Genomic DNA, 21913 nt, shown 5'->3' on the forward strand with positions numbered 1-21913 from the left:
TCTTTCAGAATTTTCCACAGTTTATTGTGATCCACACAGTCAAAGGCTTTGGCATAGTCAATAAAGCAGAAATAGATGTTTTTCTGGAGCTCTCTTGCTTTTTCCATGATCCAGAGGATGTTGGCAATTTGATCTCTGGTTCCTCTGCCTTTTCTAAAACCAGCTTGAACATCTGGAAGTTCACGGTTCACATATTGCTGACACCTGGCTGTATATTGTCACCCTGCTTATTTAACTTATATGCAGAGTATATCCTGAGAAACGCTGGGCTGGAGGAAACACAAGCTGGAATCAAGATTGCCGGGAGAAATATCAATAACCTCAGATATGCAGATAACACCACCCTCATGGCAGAAAGTAAAGAAGAACTAAAGAGCTTCTTGATGAAAGTGAAAGAGGAGAGTGGAAAGTTGGCTTAAAGCTCAACATTCAGAAAACTAAGATCATGGCATCTGGTCCCATCACTTCATGGCAAATAGATGGGGAAACAGTGTCAGACTTTATTTTGGGGGGCTTTAAAATCACTACAGATGGTAATTGCAGCCATGAAATTAAAAGACACTTACTCCTTGGAAGGAAAGTTATGACCAACCTAGATGGCATCTTAAAAAGCAGAGACATTAAAGCAGGGACCTTTGCCAACAAAGGTCCGTCTAGTCAAGGCTATGGTTTTTCCAGTAGTCATGTATGGATGTGAGAGTTGGAATATAAAGAAAGCTGAGTGCCAAAGAATTGATACTTTTGAACCGTGTTGTTGGAGAAGACTCTTGACAGTCCCTTAGACTGCAAGGAGATCACTCTTGAGGGTTCATTGGAGGAACTGATGTTGAAGCTGAAACTCCAATACTTTGGCCACCTGATGCGAAGAACTGACTCATTTGAAAAGACCCTGATGCTGGGAAAGATTGAAGGCAGGAAGAGAAGGGGATGACAGAGGATGAGATGGTTTGATGGCATCACTGACTCAATGGAGATGAGTTTGAGCAGACTCCAGGAGTTGGTGATGGACAAGGAGGCCTGGCGTGCTGTGGTACAAGGGGTTGTGAAGAGTCGGACATGACTGAGCGACTGAAGTGAACTAAACCAGATGTGAACCGAGCCAGATGGTTATCACTGTCTTGGTGATATCGAAATCACTGCAGATGATGACTGCAGCCATGAAATTAAAAAGATGCTTGCTTCTGGGAAGAAAAGTTATGACCAACCTAGACAGCATATTAAAAAGCAGAGACATTACTTTGCCAAAAAAAAAGTCCATCTAGTGAAAGCTATGGTTTTTCCAGTAGTCATGTATGGTTGTGAGAGTTGGAATATAAAGAAAGCTGAGTGCTGAAGAATTGATGCTTTTGAATTGTGGTGTTGGAGAAGACTCTTGAGAGTCCCTTGGACAGCAAGGAGATCCAACCAGTCCATCCTAAAGGAAATCACTCCTGAATGTTCATTGGAAGGACTGATGCTGAAGCTGAAACTCCAATACTTTGGCCACCTGATGTGAAGAACTGACTCATTTGAAAAGACCCTGATGCTGGGAAAGACTGAAGGCGGGAAGAGAAGGGGATGACAGAGGATGAGATGATTGGATGGCATCACTGACTCAATGGACATGAGTTTGAGTAAACTCTGGGAGTTGGTAATGGACAGGGAGGGGAGGCCTAGTGTGGTGCAGTCCCTGGCATTGCAAAGAGACATGACTGAGCAACTGAACTGAATGGAACCAAGACAGTGTTTACTAAGGCAAAAGCACTTGGAGAGGTTGGGGGAGAATCAAATTTCTAAAGCAGTGAAAAGTAAAGTGAGCTTTAAACATGGGTTTCAGATGAAAAGGTATCCTGACAATCGCAAAAGGGTTCCAAAGAGTGTAATAGACAGGGACTGAAAGGAAGGAAGATGGACCCCTCTGATAAAAAAGAAAAAATGTGGGGAGGGGTTGACCAGGGCTGTAGGATTGAGAAATTTCCTGGGGCATGGTGGGTGAAGATGGAGGTGGAGAGTGATCAGATGGAAGCACTTAGAAAAGCTGTGCACTCCTGTCGTCACAATGAAGTAGCCTCTTCCATTAATATCCAGTGATTGACCATTAGAGTTGTTACAGTTAAAACAAAGTCATTATTCTTGGCAATCTTTAGGAATAGATGAAGGGATTCATTAACAGTATTATGTGATATTTACTAATTACTTGCTAAGGGCCAGACATTACTAAATGCTTTGCTCACACTATTTCATTTTTACCTGGGGAAATGGAAGTCAGTAAAACTACTTGAGGTCACAGAGTTAGTGTGTGGGGGACCAGGATATGAACTCAGCAGATCCAGAACCCACTCTGTTTCAGAACAAACTGCATATTGCAGTGGTATTCAGGGCTTTGAGTTATTAGTGAGTAATAGTAGTGAAAGTCACTTAGTCATGTCTGACTCTTGCGACCCCATGGACTGTAGCCTGCCAGGTTCCTCTGTCCATGGGATTCTCCAGGCAAGAATACTGGCGTGGGTTGCCATTTCCTTCTCCAGGGCATCTTCCCGACCCTGGAATCGAACCCATGTCTCCTGCATTGCAGGCAGATTCTTTACCAACTGAGCCAGGAGGGAAGCCCTCTTTTGAGTTATTACCTATAGAAAAATTTTCAACTATCAAAATTATGGGAAATACTTCTAGAGTGATAATATCCCCATCCTCTTGTATACTAAATCTTGGATGAAGTTTGGCCAGTGTAAATATCTAATTCTTGTTGCCTGCAGAATGAGGATGTATGCAGGAGATGTTTCAAGTTAAAAATGGTCTCTTTATAGGAAAGGATCACACTCCTAGCTTAGAATCATTGTTTTCTGCATTATTCTGACAGAATAAGGGACATTTGCCTGTCTAATACAAATCATAGAGATTAGATAATATCCCCATTATGGATCTATCCAGTAACTCACTATGGGTACATCAATACCTTTGATGAGGGTTTTTAAAAGCGATCTTATATTTGTAGCTAGTACCATTTCTTGGACTTAAAAAACCATAGATAAGTATATATTATATATTTCTTTCAGTTACTCTTCCTGACTCCACACGCCCAGAATTTATTTGAGCAATGAGTGTGCTTATTTAACAGAGGATAATCATTTTGATTGGGGCTTCTCAGGTGGCTCAGTTGCAAAGAATCTGCCTGCCAATGCAGAAGTGGGTTTGATCCCTGGGTTGGGGAGATCCCCTGAAAAAGGAAATGACAACCTACTACAGTATTCTTGCCTGAGAAGTCCCATGGACGGAGGAGCCTGGCAGGCTTCAGTCCATGGGGTCACAAGAGTAAGACATGACTAAGCGACTAAACTATTATTTTGATACACTGTTAATAGAATTTTTTCAACTTTCAAGCTTTTACACTGCAGATTTTACGTTATAAAGCTCCACCAGCAGTTCATCGTTTTATAAGAAATTCTTTGGATCTTTTCTCCTTCCAAATGTTTCTGGGTATAACTGATAAGGAGTTCATGTACATTATTCTTGTACATAGTACTTTAATATATTTATAAAGTAGGTATGGATATATTATATATATATATAATATATATATATATTGTATTTATATATATAATCTGATTTTATATATATAAAATTTGATTTCGACAAAACCAACTTTGATAAGTATTTTAAACTCACCAGTTGATTACCTCCCTAGCTCACATTGTGAGGTCATTATTGAGAGCCAGAAGTTATCCATTGCTTTCTTGAAAACAGTGTATTCTCTTCACACTCATGTAAAAGACCTTTTCCAGGTCTGAAAACCCAGAAGTCAAGGCTCCCAGAGATTTCCCCCATCACAGTTCAAGGTGATCTTTGGGGATATATGTTTGCTCCACCAGTCATTTTCCTAAGCCCAAATGGCCTGGTCCTGGGTACTCCAAGGATTCCTAAGAGGAGGCCATTTGTTACCTCTGATTTATGCAGAGCTTCATTATTCCTGTCTGCACTTTATATCAGAGAAGGCGATGGCACCCCTGTCCAGTACTCTTGCCTGGAAAATCCCATGGATGGAGGAGCCTGGTAGGCTGCAGTCCATGGGGTCGCTCAGAGTTGGACATGACTGAGCGACTTCACTTTCACTTTTCACCTTCATGCATTGGAGAAGGAAAGGGCAACCCACTTCAGTGTTCTTGCCTGGAGAATCCCAGGGATGGGGGAGCCTGGTGGGCTGCCGTCTATGGGGTCGCACAGAGTCGGACACGACTGAAGCGACTTAGCAGCAGCAGCACTTTATATGCACTTCATACATTTTGACCTAGTGCCTCAGCTCAGCCTACTTAAGTGAAATATTTAAGAGTATGTGTCTTACCATTTTATTCCCAATAAAGAAGGAGGCGGTTTAGAACTCTACAGCTTGCCGTAGCCAAATTAGCTGAGTGACATTGGGCCTCAGTTTCCTCATAATGTAAAATATTGCTAAAGTACCTTCCTCTGCTTGGGGAGTTATAGGATAATAGTTATATGGATAAATGAGTTTTATATAAAGTGCTTAGAACAGTGCTTAGCACCTAAGTACTTTATTTGTTGTTCAGTTGCTAAGTCGTGTCTGACTCTGTGACTGCATGAAATGCAGCATTCCAGGCTTCCCTTGTCCTTCATTATCTCCCATAGTTTGCTTAAACTCATCCATTGAGTTGGCTTTGCCATCCAACCATGTCATCTTCTGTCATCCCCTTCTCCTCTTGCCCTCAATCTTTCCCAGCATTATGTTCTTCCCCAATGAATTGGTTCTTTGCATCAGGTGGCCCAAGTATTGGAGCTTCAGCATTAGTCCTTCTAATGAATATTCAGGGTTGATTTCCTTTAGGATTGACTAGATTAGTTTGATCTCCTTGCTGCCCAAGGGACTCTCAAGAGTCTTCTCCAGCAGCACAATTTGAAAACATCAATTCTTTGGCGTTCAACCTTCTTTATGGTCCAACTTTCAACTCTGTACGTGACTAATGGAAAAATTATAGCTTTGACTCAATGGCCCTTTGTCGGTGAAGTGATGATGTCTCTGCTTTTTTAATACTCTGTCTAGGTTTGTCATAACTTTCCTTCCAAGGAGCAAGTGTCTTTTAATTTTGTGGCTGCAGTCACCATCTGAAGTGATTTTGGAACCCTAGAAAATAAAAATCTGTCACCGTTTCCACTTTTCCCCTACTTGCTATGAAATGATGAGACCAGATGTCACGATCTTAGTTTTTTGAATGCCAAGTTTTAAGCCTGCTTTTTCACTCTCTTCTTTCACCTTCATCAAGAGGCTCTTTAGTTTCTCTTTGCTTTTTGCCATTAGAGCGGTATCATCTGCATATCTGAGGTTGTTGATAGTTCTCTTGGCAATCTTGATTCCCGCTTGAGATTCAAGAGCTTTATAGATGTTTGCTTTGTTTATTGCCCTGGGTTCTCTCAAATGCGTGGCCTCTAGAAGCTCCTCTCTCCTCTCTTCTCCTCTTGAAGGCAAGAGGAGAAGGGGAGGACAGAGGATGAGATGGTTGAATGGCATCACCAACTCAATGGACATGAGTTTGAGTGATCACCGGGAGTTGGTGATGGACAGGGAGGCCTGGTGTGCTGCAGTCCATGGGGTCGCAAAGAGTCAGACACGACTGAGTGACTGTACTGACTGACTGACTAGAAGCTCCAGCCCCAGGCCAGAGATTACCTGTAACCACGCTGCAGATTTCCCAAGACTGCTGCATTGTTGCCGCTGAGATGAAAGCTCCCTCTCTGCTCTACTTTTTATCTTGGACTCTGATGAACAGTGGACGGCAGGAGATAAACATCGCCTAAACTGCCTGGGAAAGGTTTTCCTATCTTTTGTTTCTACCTACCCTTGTTAGTTATCAGCTATAACTAGCAGCCAGGGGGGTTCACTTTTTGTCTTGGGAGCTGCTCTTTCGAGCTTCTGTAGTGGGAAGGCGAACCCTGGCGGGAGGAGACTGTCGAGCCCCAGCCTCAGAGCGCAGCCCACTGGAGTTACCCAACCCAGCTGCCCAAACCTGTGCTGCTCAGCAGGGGCGGGGATGCTGCCAGGCAACCATAGGAGAGAACCTCCAGGTTCCTAGAGAAGACTGAAGGGTAAGCCAGCCGTTGATTGCTGAAGGCTTAGAACTGCGAGTTTTTTGGCCTCTGTGTTGTAGGGGTCGGTGGTCACCGATTCCTAGACTCCGGCTTTGACTCCGTGTATATCTGGCCCTTTGGGGACTCTGCTGAAGTTCAGTGTGATGATTGATATGCAGGGGAAAGTTAAAGATGGTTTCCAAGTCTTGAGTTGTAATAGGATGTTGAGGATGTTGAGAAAGAGGAAAGTCCTGAACCTCAGTTTGGTAAAAGGAAAGTTGCGTTCTTTTAAGATGATCCCACTCATGACTCTCCCTAGAATAAATAGGAACAAATTAGGAGTCCACTTACTGGTTGTGCGACTTTTAGCAAATAGTTCAATTCCTCTGTGCCTCAGTATCATTCATGTGTCAGATGGAATTATAAAATCTTAGATGAGTTAAATTTACAGTCAATTTTCAATAACCGTTATTTTCTGATCTCTGATGGTTTACTGTTTGAGATTCTCAGAAGAGGGGAACCAAAGGGAAGAGGGTCATGGTCTTTCTCCCAAGCCTGATTAACTTAAACATTTAGGAAGTAAGAGTTTTAGCAGATAGTGCTGGATAATAATTTGCAGTCATTCCCACTCATATATTTTTTAGCTTTCTGACAGAGTTCCTTTTTTCTTTCAGTGCATTACCAGGTAAGTGAATTTTGGGGTAAGAGCTAAATAAAATTCAGAGTTTCTGTTAATTGTGTTGTTTTATGCCTCAGGAAGAAGACTAGCTACAAGGAAATACTTCTGAAAAATCAATGCGAACCACAAGCTGGAGTGAATCTTCTTCTGAGCTCGCTTATTCCAGAATGGCAGTCCTCTTGCAGAAAAGACCTCTACTAGTGACTGATGGTAGAGGGCCAGGGTTGTGCCTGTCCAAGAATCAGACTGGCACAGCAAAATCTTTCTTCAAATTTTAAGTTGTTGCTACCAGGAAATAGCTACTTGAACCTCACAGGTCTGTCAGAAGATGGGTAACTCTGCCCACAGATGCAGAGAGCAGAGATACAGACCGAGGAGCAGGTGCTAAAGTAGGTCCTGACCTCTGCCTGGAGAACTGCAGACCTAGGGAGGATAATATCATCCAGAATGTGGAAAAGAGGCATCAGTTATGCTGGAGGAGTTAGAGACAGTTTGATGGACAAGCCTTAAGGCGGGAAGGGTTGGGAGGATGATTTATGGCTTGAGTAGTGAAAGGAATAACATAGAAAGCAGCAAAACCAAATTTCAGGACCCATCAGATGTATTTGGAGCCATAACCCCGTATCACCTTCATGGGCTTTAATTCATGTACACCTCTGGAACGTTCTCTCTCTATATTTGGTTTTTATTGGTGGTGGTGGTGGTGTATGAGTATTTTTACTGAGGGACTAGCTTCATATTCAATTTTCCAAGACCATCTCTTCATCCCATTGCTTTTAGGGTCCAGGTAGAACAAGGATAGAACAAGATATGCTTTTGGGAAGATAGTGCCCTGGAATCAGAAGTGTCAGGTCCAGACTGTTAAAACGCTTAGTGTTACTCTCACAGTATTGCCTTATGAAATGAAAAGCAGATGAGAAAGCAAATCTGCTGAGAAAGAAGACATCTTTGAAAGGCAGCTTTTTAGAACTATTGTAAGTAGTATTTTCTCCCTGGGAACTGTGCACCTACCCATCTCCTCATTGCCCAATTCTTTAGGTAGAAGCTGTTATTCATATTTGTGGAGGTGTTTGTGTTTTGTTGTCTTGACTTTTTCAACTTCTTTAGCTTCAAAATGTTTTTCTTCTTTTAATCCTGAATATTACCTGAAAAAGTTATCTTCCCCACTGTAATTTTTCCAGTTTACTTATTTCCCCACATCAAAATAGTATGGATTTTTGAAACTAATTTACCTGTTGCTTCAAGTTAACTTTTATTATATGCCATTGTTTGTGGATCCACTTAACAAACATTTATGGAACATTTTGTTTGTTTGTAGTAGTGGCCTCAATACATTTCATTTTGTTTAAATGGTACTTATAATTACCCTTTAGCAAATTAAATTTCTCTTGGTTTCATGATATTCTCTTTTTTTCATGTATGGATTAAAACTGATCTCTTCTTAACTTTTTTGATTATACCTTCCTGATTCTTTGTCATATTTTGTGAGAAAATTCTCCATGCTCTTCCAGTTTCTTTCTTCCCAGCTCTCGCTTCTCAAACTGGAACCTCATATGCCTTCTTGGGTATTTTTCAAAACTGAGATGGCAGTTTAGGGAAACTGAAAAAGCATGCACTTTAGGTAAAACTGAGTTTTATCTTTATCACTGTTTCTCATCATTAATCTCATGATCTCAGGAGAAGAGACAACTGACATTTGAATTGTCTATGCATTTTTTTAGATGGAGTTACTGAGAATGAAAATAAGGACTTGTCTCCAACACACAAATCTGAAGATGCTGTCATGTGGGGGGAGTCTGCAGAATTACACCACCAGTGCAGTAAGTTAGTAAAAGCTTTAGTCACTGGTGAGTCATTACGCAGCATTAGGGAGCACATATCAAAGAAAATGCTTGAGAACAACATGTTTGTAAAGGCTTTTGTTTACAGTCTGTCCCTCCTTTCCCACTAGGAAATCTATCACAAGGGAAATGCTGTCAGTATAAAGAATGTGAGAAAGCCATTTTTGACATTAGAAAATCTGCAAAAGCGAGAAACTGCATACATGTGATGACTGTAAGGAGGCCTTCATTCATCATGGAAACCTTCTAGAACATTATGTGAAGGAAGCAAGAAGGAAGGCCTTCAGCCAGAAGTCAGAACTGACTGCACTATAGATTCTACACGGGAGACAGATCTACTAAATGTGATGAATGTGGAAATGTTTTCTATGGAATCATAGCATTATTCAGCATTGGGGAGAAGATCACACTAAAGAAAAACTGAGTGTCATGGGTTTGGAAAAGTCTTCAGAGGTTGGACCTTAGAAAATATCAGGGAGTCCATATTAGAGAGGCTCTTATAAATGAGAAGATTGTAGGAAGTTGTATGGACAGATATCAAGCCTCAACAATAGAGTCTCCATGATATTGGAAAATTCATATAATTAATGTAAATGGGCAAGATGTATGGGGAATGGATATTTTATATTGCCCATTGTAGCCACAAAGAACATTCAGTGAATTTCTCAAGTCAAGAAAAAGGAAAGTCATAAGTTCTTTTTGCTTCCAAAAGGAGTCTATAAACATGAACGATCAGGAGTTTTGAAATGAAGATGTTTACCTGCATCCCTGGACTTGTGCTACTGTCTCCAAGATGACTGTTGGGGACATGGTATTTTCCCATGCCCACTCTAATCTCACATCTTAAATTCATTCAAGTGTAGATAATATTGTCTACTGCTTGTTGTAAATTAATTCTTATGGGCTAAATAGGCTTGTATGAGTACCCCAGGACATAAAAATGACATTTGTAAAGCTTCAGTAAGCATAATGAGCCACGTCATTGAATTGTTAGTACTTTTTAAAATTTGGCACTGCTTCTGTGTTCCAACACAAGGCCAAAGAGGTGTCCATCACAGAGTATATATTTCCCAGCTTTGTTTTTTTTTTTAAGATAGAAAATGATATTTCACATATAGCTTTGACAGATAATAGGTTATTTTCTTTTATAGATAACACAATATAATATCCTGGAGGCTAATATTTTGAAGTAATATTACTTTCAGTTCTAAAACCTACAGGCTGAAAGAGGAAAGAATCTATCTAAGCTGTTCTTCAGCAATTTGGCAGTATAGCCCAATCTCTATGAGAATGAAGCTTATGGATTTTATAGTAGGTCATTAAATATAGGAACCACAGATTTCAAAAGATTGCAATGATTATTTCACAGTTAGGAGTTTATATCTGCTGCAAATGCCTGAATTTTCTGAGTAGATATTATAGTCACTATTTTAAAAGACAGACTGCATTCTATTAAAGACTTTTTCAGCATTATAGAAACTACATTTTCCCCTTAATTTTATTATCACCTTGTATTACATGAAAGGATTTCCTAATATTGAACCAACCTTGCATTCCTGAAATAAATTTCACTTAGTCATGGTGTTTTCTTAATGTGTTAATGGGTTCTACTTGCTAATACTTTATTTAGTGTATTTTTACTCAATATTCATATAAAAAGCTGTCATCTTTTAGATCTGTCATTTTATTCTATATTCATGGTTAGGTTTTAATTTTACTACATCATAAAAAAAACTTTAAGTTTTTGTTCTTTTTTGTTTGTTTTTAATGTTCTAGTACCATTTGTAAAGCATTGAAATTATCTTGTATTTGAAAGTTGAATTCTGATGTAAAACTATTTGGGGTGGGTGCTTTTTTGTGGGAAAAATGCTTTTTATGTAATTGAAATCATTTGGAGTATATTCTCTGACCACAATGGTACCAAACTATGAAATAACAGTAAGTCAACAGAAAACTCTCCAAACATTTGGAAACTAAGGAAAATATTTCTAAATAATGCCCTGGTCAGGAGGGAACTCTCAAAGGAATTTTAAAATACATAGATTCAAGGGAAATAAGTACAACCTATGACAAGATGTGAGACACAGCTGAAGAAATGTTGAGAAGGAAAATTATAGCACTAAATGCTTATATTAGAAAAATGGAATAGTCTGAAATCAATAATTGAAGTTCCTGCTTCAATAAACTAAAGATCAAGAGCAAAATAAAACCAAGGCAGTAGAAAGAAGAAAATAATAACGATAATAGCAGAAATTAATGAAATTGAGAATAGGAAAACAGGAGAAAAATCAGCAAAACATAAGCTGTCTCTTCAAAAAATTTTTCCAATAAAATATAAACTTTTAATAAAGCCAACAAGATTAAAAGAGAAGATACAAATCACTAGTGACAGGAATGAACATGGCATATCACTACAGATCTTGCATTATTTATTAAAAGCTTCACGAGGGCAGACTGAACAACTTTGCATTTATAACTCTGACAACTAGAACAATTCTTCAAAAAATTGCCCAATTCTTCAAAAGTATAAGTAACCAAAACCCAACCAAGACATAGATAATCTGAATAATCCTTTGGCCATTAAAAAAATTGAATTCATAATTTAAAGTTACCCAATCTTCAGGGCTAGAGGGCTTCACTGGAGAATTCTACCAAACATTGGAGGAAGGATGATCAGCAAATTTACAGTTTCTTTCAAAAAATAGAAAACGTTATATTTCCCAACTCTTGTCATGTTGCTAATATTACTCTGATACCATAATGAAACAATGAATGGAAACCACCTCCCTCGGAACCAGTATCTCTCATGAACTTAGATGCAATGAAATATTAGCAAATGAAATCAAGGTATTTATAAAGAGTTATATACCATAATCAAGATTTATTCCAATATGTAAAGCTATTTCAGTCTTAAGCATTTGACAAAATCCAATTCTCATTCATAATAGAAACTTTCAGCACCCTAGAAATAGAAGGTAACTTCTCTAACTTGATATAAAAGATCTGCAAAACACCTACAGCTAATTTCAAATACAATGTTTTCCCTGTAAGACTGGGATCAAGGTAAGTATGTTCACTCCCATCATTCTTACTTAACATATATTGGAAGTACTTACTGGAAGTGCACCAAGATCAAAAATGACATGAATTGAAAAAACTGCATATTTATAGGTAATGTAGTTGTACACATAGAAAATCCCAAGGAACCTACAAAAAACTTTAGGACCAGTAAGCAAATTCAACAAGATTGAAAGATACAAAATCAATGTGCAAAAATCAGTCCTATCTCTATATGCTAATAATAGACAATCAGAAATTGAAGTGTAAAATGCAATGCCATTTGTAGTTGCTCCTAAGAAAATTAAATCCTTGGGTATAAATCTAACAGAAATGTACAGGATCTGTATCTGGACTGAGACAATGACAAAAAGCTGTTGCAAATCAAAGATCTAAGTAAATGGAGACACATGCGGTGTTCATGGATTAGAAGACATGCATAGTAAAGATACCAATTCTCCCTACATTGATTTACAGGTCCAATATAAATTATTATTTCAAAACTCAAGCAAAATTTTTTGGAAGATACAGATAAGCTATCTCTAAAATTTATACAGAAAGGCAAAGGACCTAGAAAAACTACATTTTGTAAAAGTATAAAGTGGGAGCAATCACTCTGCCTGATATAGTGATCAAGAATGTGGTATTGTAGACATATAGTTCAGTGCATCAGATTGAAGAATCCATAATTCAGTCCACACAAAAATGCCCAACTGATTTTTCACAAAGGTACAGAAACAGTTCCGTGGAGGAGGGATAGCCTTTTCAGAAAAAGGTGCTGATGCAATTGGACATCCATAGCCAAAAACGTAAAAACAACTCAGCTTGAACCATACACCTTATATTTACAAAAAGCTGAAAATAGATCATGGAGCTAAAACATAAAACCATAAAGCTTCAAGGAACACATAAGAGGAAATCATCAGGACCTAGGGTTAGGCAAAGATGGTTAGAATTGATGTCAAAAGCATGATTTATTAAAGGAAAAGTTAATAATTTGGTCTTCAAAAAGATTTAAAACTTTTGCTTTGTGACTGTTAAGAGGATTAAAAGACAAACTAAAGAAATGGGAAAATATTTTTATACCATATATCTGATATAATTTATATCATGTATCTTCCCTTGTGGCTTAGCTGGTAAAGAATCTGCCTGCAATGCGGGAGACCTGGGTTTGATCCCTGGGTTGGGAAGATGCCCTGGAGAAGGGAAAGGGTACCCACTCCACTATTATGGCCTGGAGAATTCCATGGACTGTATAGTCCTTGGGGTTGCAAAGAGTCAGACATGACTGAGCGACTTTCACTTCACTTCATCTGATAGAGGACTTGTACTGAGCATATAAAAAGAACTTACCTAATGGCAGCAATTAAGCAATTTGGCCATGGGCAAAATCATGAACAGACATTTTACTGAAGAGTAAATTGCCTCCTCAAACAATGGAGGCACTGTGCCATTCACTATTTCATGCCCCCCATATCACCTCCTAATTACCCTCACTCCTAAAGTTACTTTAACTTCTTTTTCTTCATTGTAAGTTTAAATTCTATCAGCTGAATTTAGGCATGCATTTTTAAAAACAAAAACATGAAGAAAGAAATTTAATATAAGCACTTCAAGGGTTATAAACACCACCCACCAGAAGAGTATTGTCTGCTTGACTGGGAGCTTAGGGAGTAATATGAAGGACTCTATCCTGCAAAGGTGGCTGGAACACTGGGGACCCTTTTTTCCCTAAAGTAACTGAGTTGGGAAGAGACCAGGAGGCACAGAAAGATCAGCCCCACATCAGAAGCATAGATTTGCACTGACTTTAAGTAATCTACTCAGCCCCAAGAAACATGTTTAATAACTAAGGCATTATGCAGCTGGATGCAATCCTACCTTTAGGTACTTAACTCCTAAATATTCAACAGCAGGTAGGATACACTGTTGAATCTCAGGGAAGTCTTTTTATATCTTGTATCTTAGCCAATGTGATATAGGTACAACAGAAAAACCATTAGTTGTGAAAATAGGTATGTGAACACTTCAGTCTCTAGCAGTAGGTACCAGCGGGATTTTATGTTGATAGGAAAGAGCAAGTAGAATCAACCAATGTTTGGAATCATTCATTCATCAGGAAGCCTGCTGGGTGCTCTGAATACAGTAGTGAGCCAGTCATTATCTCCTGTGTCTCAGCCTCATACCAGCCCTTCTTTTCCTGATCTGTAAGCAGGGTAAGGAGGCTCCAAACATTATTTCCTAGGTTCTTACTGTTATTTGTAAGAACTAGAGATCAAAAGGGGGAAGCATGATTAACAGTTTTAATACTTAGCTAATGCCCGTAACTGCAGTATTGTGATGGATAATTTTGTGTCCTTTTGACTGAGCCACAGGATACCCAGATATTTGGTCAAACATTTTTCTTGGTGTGTCTGTGAAAGTGTTTTGGGATGACATTAGTGTTTGAATTGGTTAACTGCATAAAGCAGACTTTTCTTCCTAATGTGGATGGTCATCCTCCAATCAGGTGAAGACCTGAATAGAACAAGAAAGTCTGATCCTGTATGGAGTAAGAGGGAACTCCTCCTGCCTGATGGCATTGACCTGCCTTCAGATTTGTCTTTTCCTGCCTTCAAACTTGAAGCATTGGTTCTTCTTGATTCTCAAACCTGCTGGCTTTTGGACTGGAATCTCACCATCAGCTTTCTTTGGTCTCCAGCTTGCCAGCTGCACATCTTCTCAGCCTCCATAATCATGTGAGTCATTTTTTATAATAAATCTCATTATATATACATCCTATTGGTTATGTTTGTCTGGAGAACACAGACTAATACAAGTATGTTCAGGAAGTTTGAAAATCATAAAATAGATTTTTATCAGTTTAAGGATTCAAAATAACTATATTGTTTATTATTGTAAAAATCATTTACATTAGGATTTCTTAAATTTGTGTCCCTTAAAAACTTTGAAATACCAAAGCTTGGAACCTGGCATAAAAACAGGGACTTGGACAGATCTGCAAAAACTTTTGGATAAACAAGTAAGAATGTATCACAATGGTAAAGCCATCCATTGTGAGAGGTGGCAGAAAACCTTGAAATACCTGAATTCATGAGTCCTTGAGTGATATTGTAAATAAGGAAGAAATTGTTGCTGATGCCAGAAACCAAGTGAGAAGTGTGAGCAGATTCAAAAGCAAAAACATATTTCTGTAATAAAGAGAAGGGATGCACTAACAAAGTTTGCAGGAAAGTAGTCATCTTGAAACACTTTTGTAAAAGCAATTCCATTTGAAATATACATAATAAATATTTCTTTCATAATGCTGACTAAAAAAAAACTTGTCACTTGAATTCATAAGACTGCAATTTTGACTGTCATGAAGAAAAAAATAACATGGTTTACAAAGTATGTTCAAAGGAAAGTAGATAACCTGAGAAGTTAACTTAATGGTTAAAGTTGTTATCATGAGTACTGGAGGAGGTGGTACCACACAGCTGGTTTGGGATTCAATATATAGCAAGACCAAGACAGTCAACACTAAATACGGAGTTTAAACCGTAAGTCATACTTGTTTTAAATACCTGGTATGAACCCACTGACCCAGAGAAGTTTGAACTTAGTAACTGTAAGTTTTGATATAGTCTGTGTTACAGCTGGGGAGAGGGAGAAGGTTTGTGAGGAGGATGGCAGAGGCTTTAGAGAGCCCTTGGTCAGGCCCAAGAGAACTAAAAGATAAGAACCAAGATGCTAAGCTTTAGAGAATCTATTATTTTATCCTGACTTAATAACTGATTTTCACATTGCCTGCATAGGGACATTTTTTTTTTTCTTCAAGAGTAGCAAAATTAATGTCAGAGAAACATTAATAAAAATGTAATTCCATATGTAATTGCTGCTGCTGCTGCTAAGTCACTTCAGTCGTGTCTGACTGTGCAACCCCATAGCCGGCAGCCCACCAGGCTCCTCCGTCCCTGGGATTCTCCAGGCAGGAACACTGGAGTGCGTTGCCATTTCCTTCTCCAATGCAGCAAAGTGAAAAGTGAAAGTGAAGTCGCTCAGTCCTGTCCGACTCTTAGTGACTCCATGGACTGCAGCCCATCAGGCTCCTCCATCCATGGGACTTTCCGGGCAAGGATACTGGAGTGGGATGCCATTGCCTTCTCCGATATGTAATTATGTATGATTAATAATCACAATGTATGCTTATAATGTGAATCATAATTTGTATTGATTTAATGAAAAAGAAGCTATTTAAGGCATTTATACTAGCATTCCTAGTCTGATAAAGAAATTTGTATTCCCTTTGATTCTGTCACAAGTAACCCCACCCTTATCCCTACTCTGTCAATCCTATGTGCTTGGCAAAACACGCACTAGATTGACTCAGAATCTAGCATCTCACAGTTAGGAACAAGCACAAACAGTTTTGGTGACAAATTCTTCAGAACTCTAGCGGACATCAGATTTTCAGAGCTGTGAAGGTATCTCACTGGTATAGTATATGTGTGTGTGGAAGGGTGTATGTGTGTGTGTATAAGATTTCATGAATCTGACAAACCATGGAGGTTTCATTATAAGTGAGATAAATAGAGCAACAGTCTCCAGATCACAGCCTTCTACTTATCATAAAGTGTGGCTGAGGATGATTAATTAGTCAATCTGGGAGCCCTTTTAAGTTCAATAGATGAGAACAAACCATTTCAGGTCAGACCTCTTCAAGAAAACTCTCCCATGGCCTCCATCAAACAAGTTTGTGTTGTTGTTTTTCAATCACCTAGGACGTAGAAGATAATTCATCTCAACCAGACTCTATTTTCTAACAAACATCTGATAATGTGTGGTGATAAATAAAGCCAAGTTTACAATTTTCTAGTCAGCAAGGACTCCAGGGTGGCCTCAGTTCAATGAGGAATGAACACCAACTCTGGCATATAAGACATGGGTCATGGAGAGAGAACATTTTTCCTAATGTGGCTTCTTTGATGGTGAATTGCAGCCAAAGATGGAGAAGCTCTATACAGTCAACAAAAACAAGACCGGGAGCTGACTGTGGCTCAGATCATGAACTCCTTATTATCAAATTCAGACTTAAATTGAAGAAAGTAGGGAAAACCACTAGACCATTCAGGTATGACCTAAATCAAATCCCTTATGATTATACAGTGGAAGTGAGAAATAGATTTAAGGGCCTAGATCTAATAGATAGAGTGCCTGATGAACTATGGAATGAGCTTCATGACATTGTACAGGAGACAGGGATCAAGACCATCCCCATGGAAAAGAAATGCAAAGAAGCAAAATGGCTGTCTGGGGAGGCCTTACAAATAGCTGTGAAAAGAAGAGAAGATAAAAGCAAAGGAGAAAAGGAAAGATATTTCCATGTGAATGCAGAGTTCCAAAGAATAGCAAGGAGAGATAAGAAAGCCTTCTTCAGCGATCAATGCAAAGAAATAGAGGAAAACAACAGAATGGGAAACAATAGAGATCTCTTCAAGAAAATTAGAGATACCAAGGGAACATTTCATGCAAAGATGGGCTCGATAAAGGACAGAAATGGTATGGACCTAACAGAAGCAGAAGATATTAAGAAGAGGTGGCAAGAATACACAGAAGAACTGTACAAAAAAGAGCTTCATCACCAAGATAATCATGATGGTGTGATCACTCACCTAGAGCCAGACATCCTGGAATGTGAAGTCAAGTGGGCCTTAGAAAGCATCACTACGAACAAAGCTAGTGGAGGTGATGGAATTCCAGTGGAGCTATTTCAAATCCTGAAAGATGATGCTGTGAAAGTGCTGCACTCAATATGCCAGCAAATTTGGAAAACTCAGTAGTGGCCACAGGACTGGAAAAGGTCCGTTTTCATTCCAATCCCAAAGAAAGACAATGCCAAAGAATGCTCAAACTACCGCACAATTGCACTCATCTCACATGCTAGTAAAGTAATGCTCAAAATTCTCCAAGCCAGGCTGCAGCAATACGTGAACCGTGAACTTCCCGCTGTTCAAGCTGGTTTTAGAAAAGGCAGAGGAACCAGAGATCAAATTGCCAACGTCCTCTGGATCATGGAAAAAGCAAGAGAGTTCCAGAAAAACATCTATTTCTGCTTTATTGACTATGCCAAAGCCTTTGACTGTGTGGATCACAATAAACTGTGGAAAATTCTGAAAGAGATGGGAATACCAGACCATTTGACCTGCCTCTTGAGAAATCTGTATGCAAGTCAAGAAGCAACAGTTAGAACTGGACATGAAACAACAGACTGGTTCCAAATAGGAAAAGGAGTTCATCAAGGCTGTATATTGTCACCCTGCTTATTTAACTTCTATGCAGAGTACATCATGAGAAATGCTGGACTGGAAGAAGCACAAGCTGGAATCAAGATTGCCGGGAGAAATATCAATAACCTCAGATATGCAGATGACACCACCTTTATGACAGAAAGTGAAGAGGAACTCAAAAGCCTCTTGATGAAAGAGAAAGTAAGAGAGTGAAAAAATTGGCTTAAAGCTCAACATTCAGAAAAGGAAGATCATGGCATCTGGTCCCATCACTTCATGGCAAATAGTTGGGGAAACAGTGGAAACAGTGTCAGACTTTATTTTTTTGGGCTCCAAAAATCACTGCAGATGATGACTGCAGCCATGAAATTAAAAGACGCTTACTCCTTGGAAGGAAAGTTATGACCAACCTAGATAGCATATTCAAAAGCAGAGACATTACTTTGCCAACAAAGGTCCATCTAGTCAAGACTATGGTTTTTCCTGTGGTCATGTATGGATGTGAGAGTTGGACTGTGAAGAAGGCTGAGTGCCGAAGAATTGATGCTTTTGAAGTGTGGTGATGGAGAAGACTCTTGAGAGTCCCTTGGACTGCAAGGAGATCCAACCAGTCCATTCTGAAGGAGATCAGCCCTGGGATTTCTTTGGAAGGAATGATGCTAAAGCTGAAACTCCAGTACTTTGGCCACCTCATGCGAAGAGTTGACTCATTGGAAAAGACTCTGATGCTGGGAGGGATTGGGGGTAGGAGGAGAAGGGGACGACAGAGGATGAGATGGCTGGATGGCATCACTGACTCAATGGACGTGAGTCTGAGTGAACTCTGGGAGTTGGTGATGGACAGGGAGGCCTGGTGTGCTGCGATTCATGGGGTTGCAAAGAGTCGGACACGACTGAGTGGCTGAACTGAAGGAATGAAATTCAGGTGAATCCTTTTCCACACGTATCACACTGATAGGGTTTCTCACTCCTGTGGATGTTTTGATGCTTAATAAGGCTTCTATTCCTAGTGAAACTTCTCTCACACTCATTACATTCATAAGACACTGGAGCCTCAACATTTTCCCAGTGGCTTTCCTTCCTTCCCTGACTCTCCTAGGTCTGTCAAGGGTCAGGATTCTAAAGGTTTTTAATCACTATGGATACATTGATGTCTCAGAAGATGTGAATTCCACATAAAGACTTTGCCGCACATTTTGCACAGGTATGGCTTCTCCCTGGTGTGGATTTGTGATGTCCAAGGGGGTGGCTGCTCTGCCTAAAGGTTTAGCCCACACACACCACGCACAGAATTTAAATAAGCAGGGTGACAATGTACAGCCTTAACGTACTTCTTTCCCAATTTTGAACCAGTCCATTGTTCCATGCCTGGTTCTAACGGTTGCTTCTTGCCCTGCATACAGGTTTATCAGGAAATAGTTAAGGTGGTCTGGTATTCCCATCTCTTGAAGAATTTTCTACAGTTGGTTGTGATCCACACAGTCAACAGCATTAGTGTAGTCAATGAAGTAGAAGTACTTGTTTTCTGGAATTCTCTTGCCTTTTCTATGATCCAACGGATGTTGGCAATTTGATCTCTGGTTCCTCTGCCTTTTCTAAATCCATCTTAAATATCTGGAAGTTCTCAGTTCATATACTGTTGATGCCAAGCTTGAAGGATTTTGAGCATTACCTTGTTAGCATGTGAAATGAATGCAACTGTATGGTAGTTTGAACATTCTTTGGCACTGCCCTTCTTTGGGATTGGAATGAAAACTGATCTTTTCCAATCCTGTGGCCACTGCTGAGTTTTCAAAATTTGCTAGCATATTGAGTGAAGCACTTTAACAAAGTCATCTTTTAAGATCTGAAATAGCTCAGCTAGAATTTATCACCTCCACTAGCTTTGTTTGTAGTAATGCTTCTTAAGGCCCACTTGAGTTTACATTCCAGTATATCTGGCTCTAGGTGAGTGATCACACCATCGTGTAAAAGATCACTGCTAATCACAAAGAACAAATATCTCAAGTTAATGATTTTTGTGCTTTTCTATGAATGAAAAGATGCAAGAATCTAGGGGTCATTGAAATTCTTCCTTAGATTTCCATCTTAATCATCTGCTGCTGCTGCTGCTAAGTTGCTTCAGTCGTGTCCGACTCTGTGCGACCCCATAGATGGCAGCCCACCAGGCCCCCCTCCCCAGCCCCATCTCTGGGATTCTCCAGGCAAGAACACTGGAGTGGGTTGCCATTTCCTTCTCCAATGCATGAAAGTGAAAAGGGAAAGTGAAGTCGCTCAGTCATGTCCGACTCTTAGCGACCCCATGGACTGCAGCCTACCAGGCTCCTCCGTCCATGGGATTTTCCAGGCAAGAGTACTGGAGTGTCTTAATCATCTAGGGGCTCTTTTATCCAAAGCCCAGAATGCTTCATTCTGTTTTTCCCAACTGTTGATGGGCAACTGCAGCAGGTTGAGACTTAACCCTTTGTATAACTAGATGAGGTACAACATTCTGATCTTTTTTACAGTACATAACTGTTTTAAGGAATATGCTCAATTGTTTAAATAGAAAATCCAAGATAATTGAACAAATTATGATGATTAATAAAAGTTTAGCAAGCTTGTAGAAGTTTTAAATTTTTATTTATTTATTTTTGGCTGTACTGGCTCTTTATTGCTGCACTCTGGCTCTCTCTAATCATGGTGAGCGAGGGGTACTCTTCATTGTGGTGCATGGGCTGTGGTGCATGTGGTGCATGAGGTGGCTTCTCTTGTTGTGGAGCACAGGCTCTAAAGCACACTAGCTTCAATAGTTGCAGCACAGAGGCTCAGTAGTTTTGGCTTCCAGGCTCTAGAGTGTGGGCTCGGTAGTGGTGCACAGGCTTAGTCGCCCTGCGGCATGTGAGATCCCCCGGGGAACCTGTGTCCTCTGCATTGGCAGGTGGATTCTTAACCACTGGACCACCAGAGGAATCCTAAAATGTATTATCTTCATTGTAGAGTTTGTGTTTTCATAAATGCATGCCCTCGTGTAATCCAAACCTGTATTGAGGAAATAAGATAATGATGTAGAAATAAATTTTGATATGATTTAAGGAACAAGTGATAAGTTCTGAAATAAAGATAATTTATTACAGAACAGAAAATTTAAATTTAAAAGAATGTAATGAGAAAAACAGATACTCAATAAAGATTTTAATTCTGATATAAAGAAGCAAATTATAACAAAACAAATTTCAGATTACACAAAAACAGTAAGAGGAAAGCTAAATTTTGAATAAATCCATTGGCTCTTGGATTATTTAGTAATGTAATTAATGAAGTGATGTGAATCACTGAGCACTGTGGAAAGAGATTAGTACTTCTTGAACTTTTGACTTAAAATACTGACACTGGTACTTCCTTGGAGGTCCAGTGGTTAAGACTCCACAGGGGACACAGATTTGACCCCTGGTGGAGGAACTAAGATCCTGCATGCTGCCCTTGGTGCCGCCAAAAATAAATAAATAATTAATACTGACACAATGAGGACATCAAAACAATCTAGCTAGTGTCACTGATATAAGAGATTTTCAGATTAGTCCTAATACAAAAAACTTAAAACATCCTAACATCTTGTAGCTCATAACTGAAAGAACTCGATAAAGGGTTACCCAGATACCAACCATTTAAAATGATCAGCGATGCTAGAGGATAGACTACATATCTTTTCATTCTTTCTAGAAAAATTAAATTACAAAATTAACATTAAAAGAGTTCAAGAATATAAAGTCAAAAATTTAGTTAAAAATTATTATAGACGTGTGTCAGGCAATTAATAAAACTTTTTTTCTGACTTTCATGTTTGCGATTTTTTTAAGACTTCAAAATTTGTAATATGTAATTTTCCACTTTCATGCCTATGTTTCACTCAAATTATATATACTGGATCTCCCAGTGTCTATATTTCTCTTTTAAGCTTCATAAGGGTCAAGACCTGTGTTCATTATTATTATATCCAGTCCTTAGAGGGAACCTTTGACACAAAGAATGCT

At 39.2% G+C, this 21913-nt stretch overlaps 1 protein-coding gene across 8 annotated transcripts in view; it reads left to right on the top strand.

The window, feature by feature from the left end:
- Positions 1 to 10167, top strand: part of ZSCAN12 (zinc finger and SCAN domain containing 12) — a 48226-nt gene extending 38059 nt beyond the window's left edge. Inside the window, exons 5-6 of one of the 8 annotated variants that reach the window (XR_011563279.1) lie at positions 6811 to 8580; positions 8685 to 10167. Coding sequence is in view for 1 of the 8 variants with exons in the window: in XM_019985259.2 (XP_019840818.2) it covers positions 6811 to 6934 (124 nt within the window). In the remaining 7 variants the exon portion in view is untranslated. Of the gene's footprint in view, positions 1 to 6810 lie in introns of all 8 variants that reach the window. The other 7 variants (XR_011563280.1, XR_011563278.1, XR_011563281.1 and 4 more) reach the window with 7 other exon arrangements.
- The last annotated feature ends 11746 nt before the right edge of the window (positions 10168 to 21913 follow it).

This window comes from Bos indicus, chromosome 23, assembly GCF_029378745.1.
Source record: "Bos indicus isolate NIAB-ARS_2022 breed Sahiwal x Tharparkar chromosome 23, NIAB-ARS_B.indTharparkar_mat_pri_1.0, whole genome shotgun sequence".
Classification (NCBI taxonomy): domain Eukaryota; kingdom Metazoa; phylum Chordata; class Mammalia; order Artiodactyla; family Bovidae; genus Bos; species Bos indicus.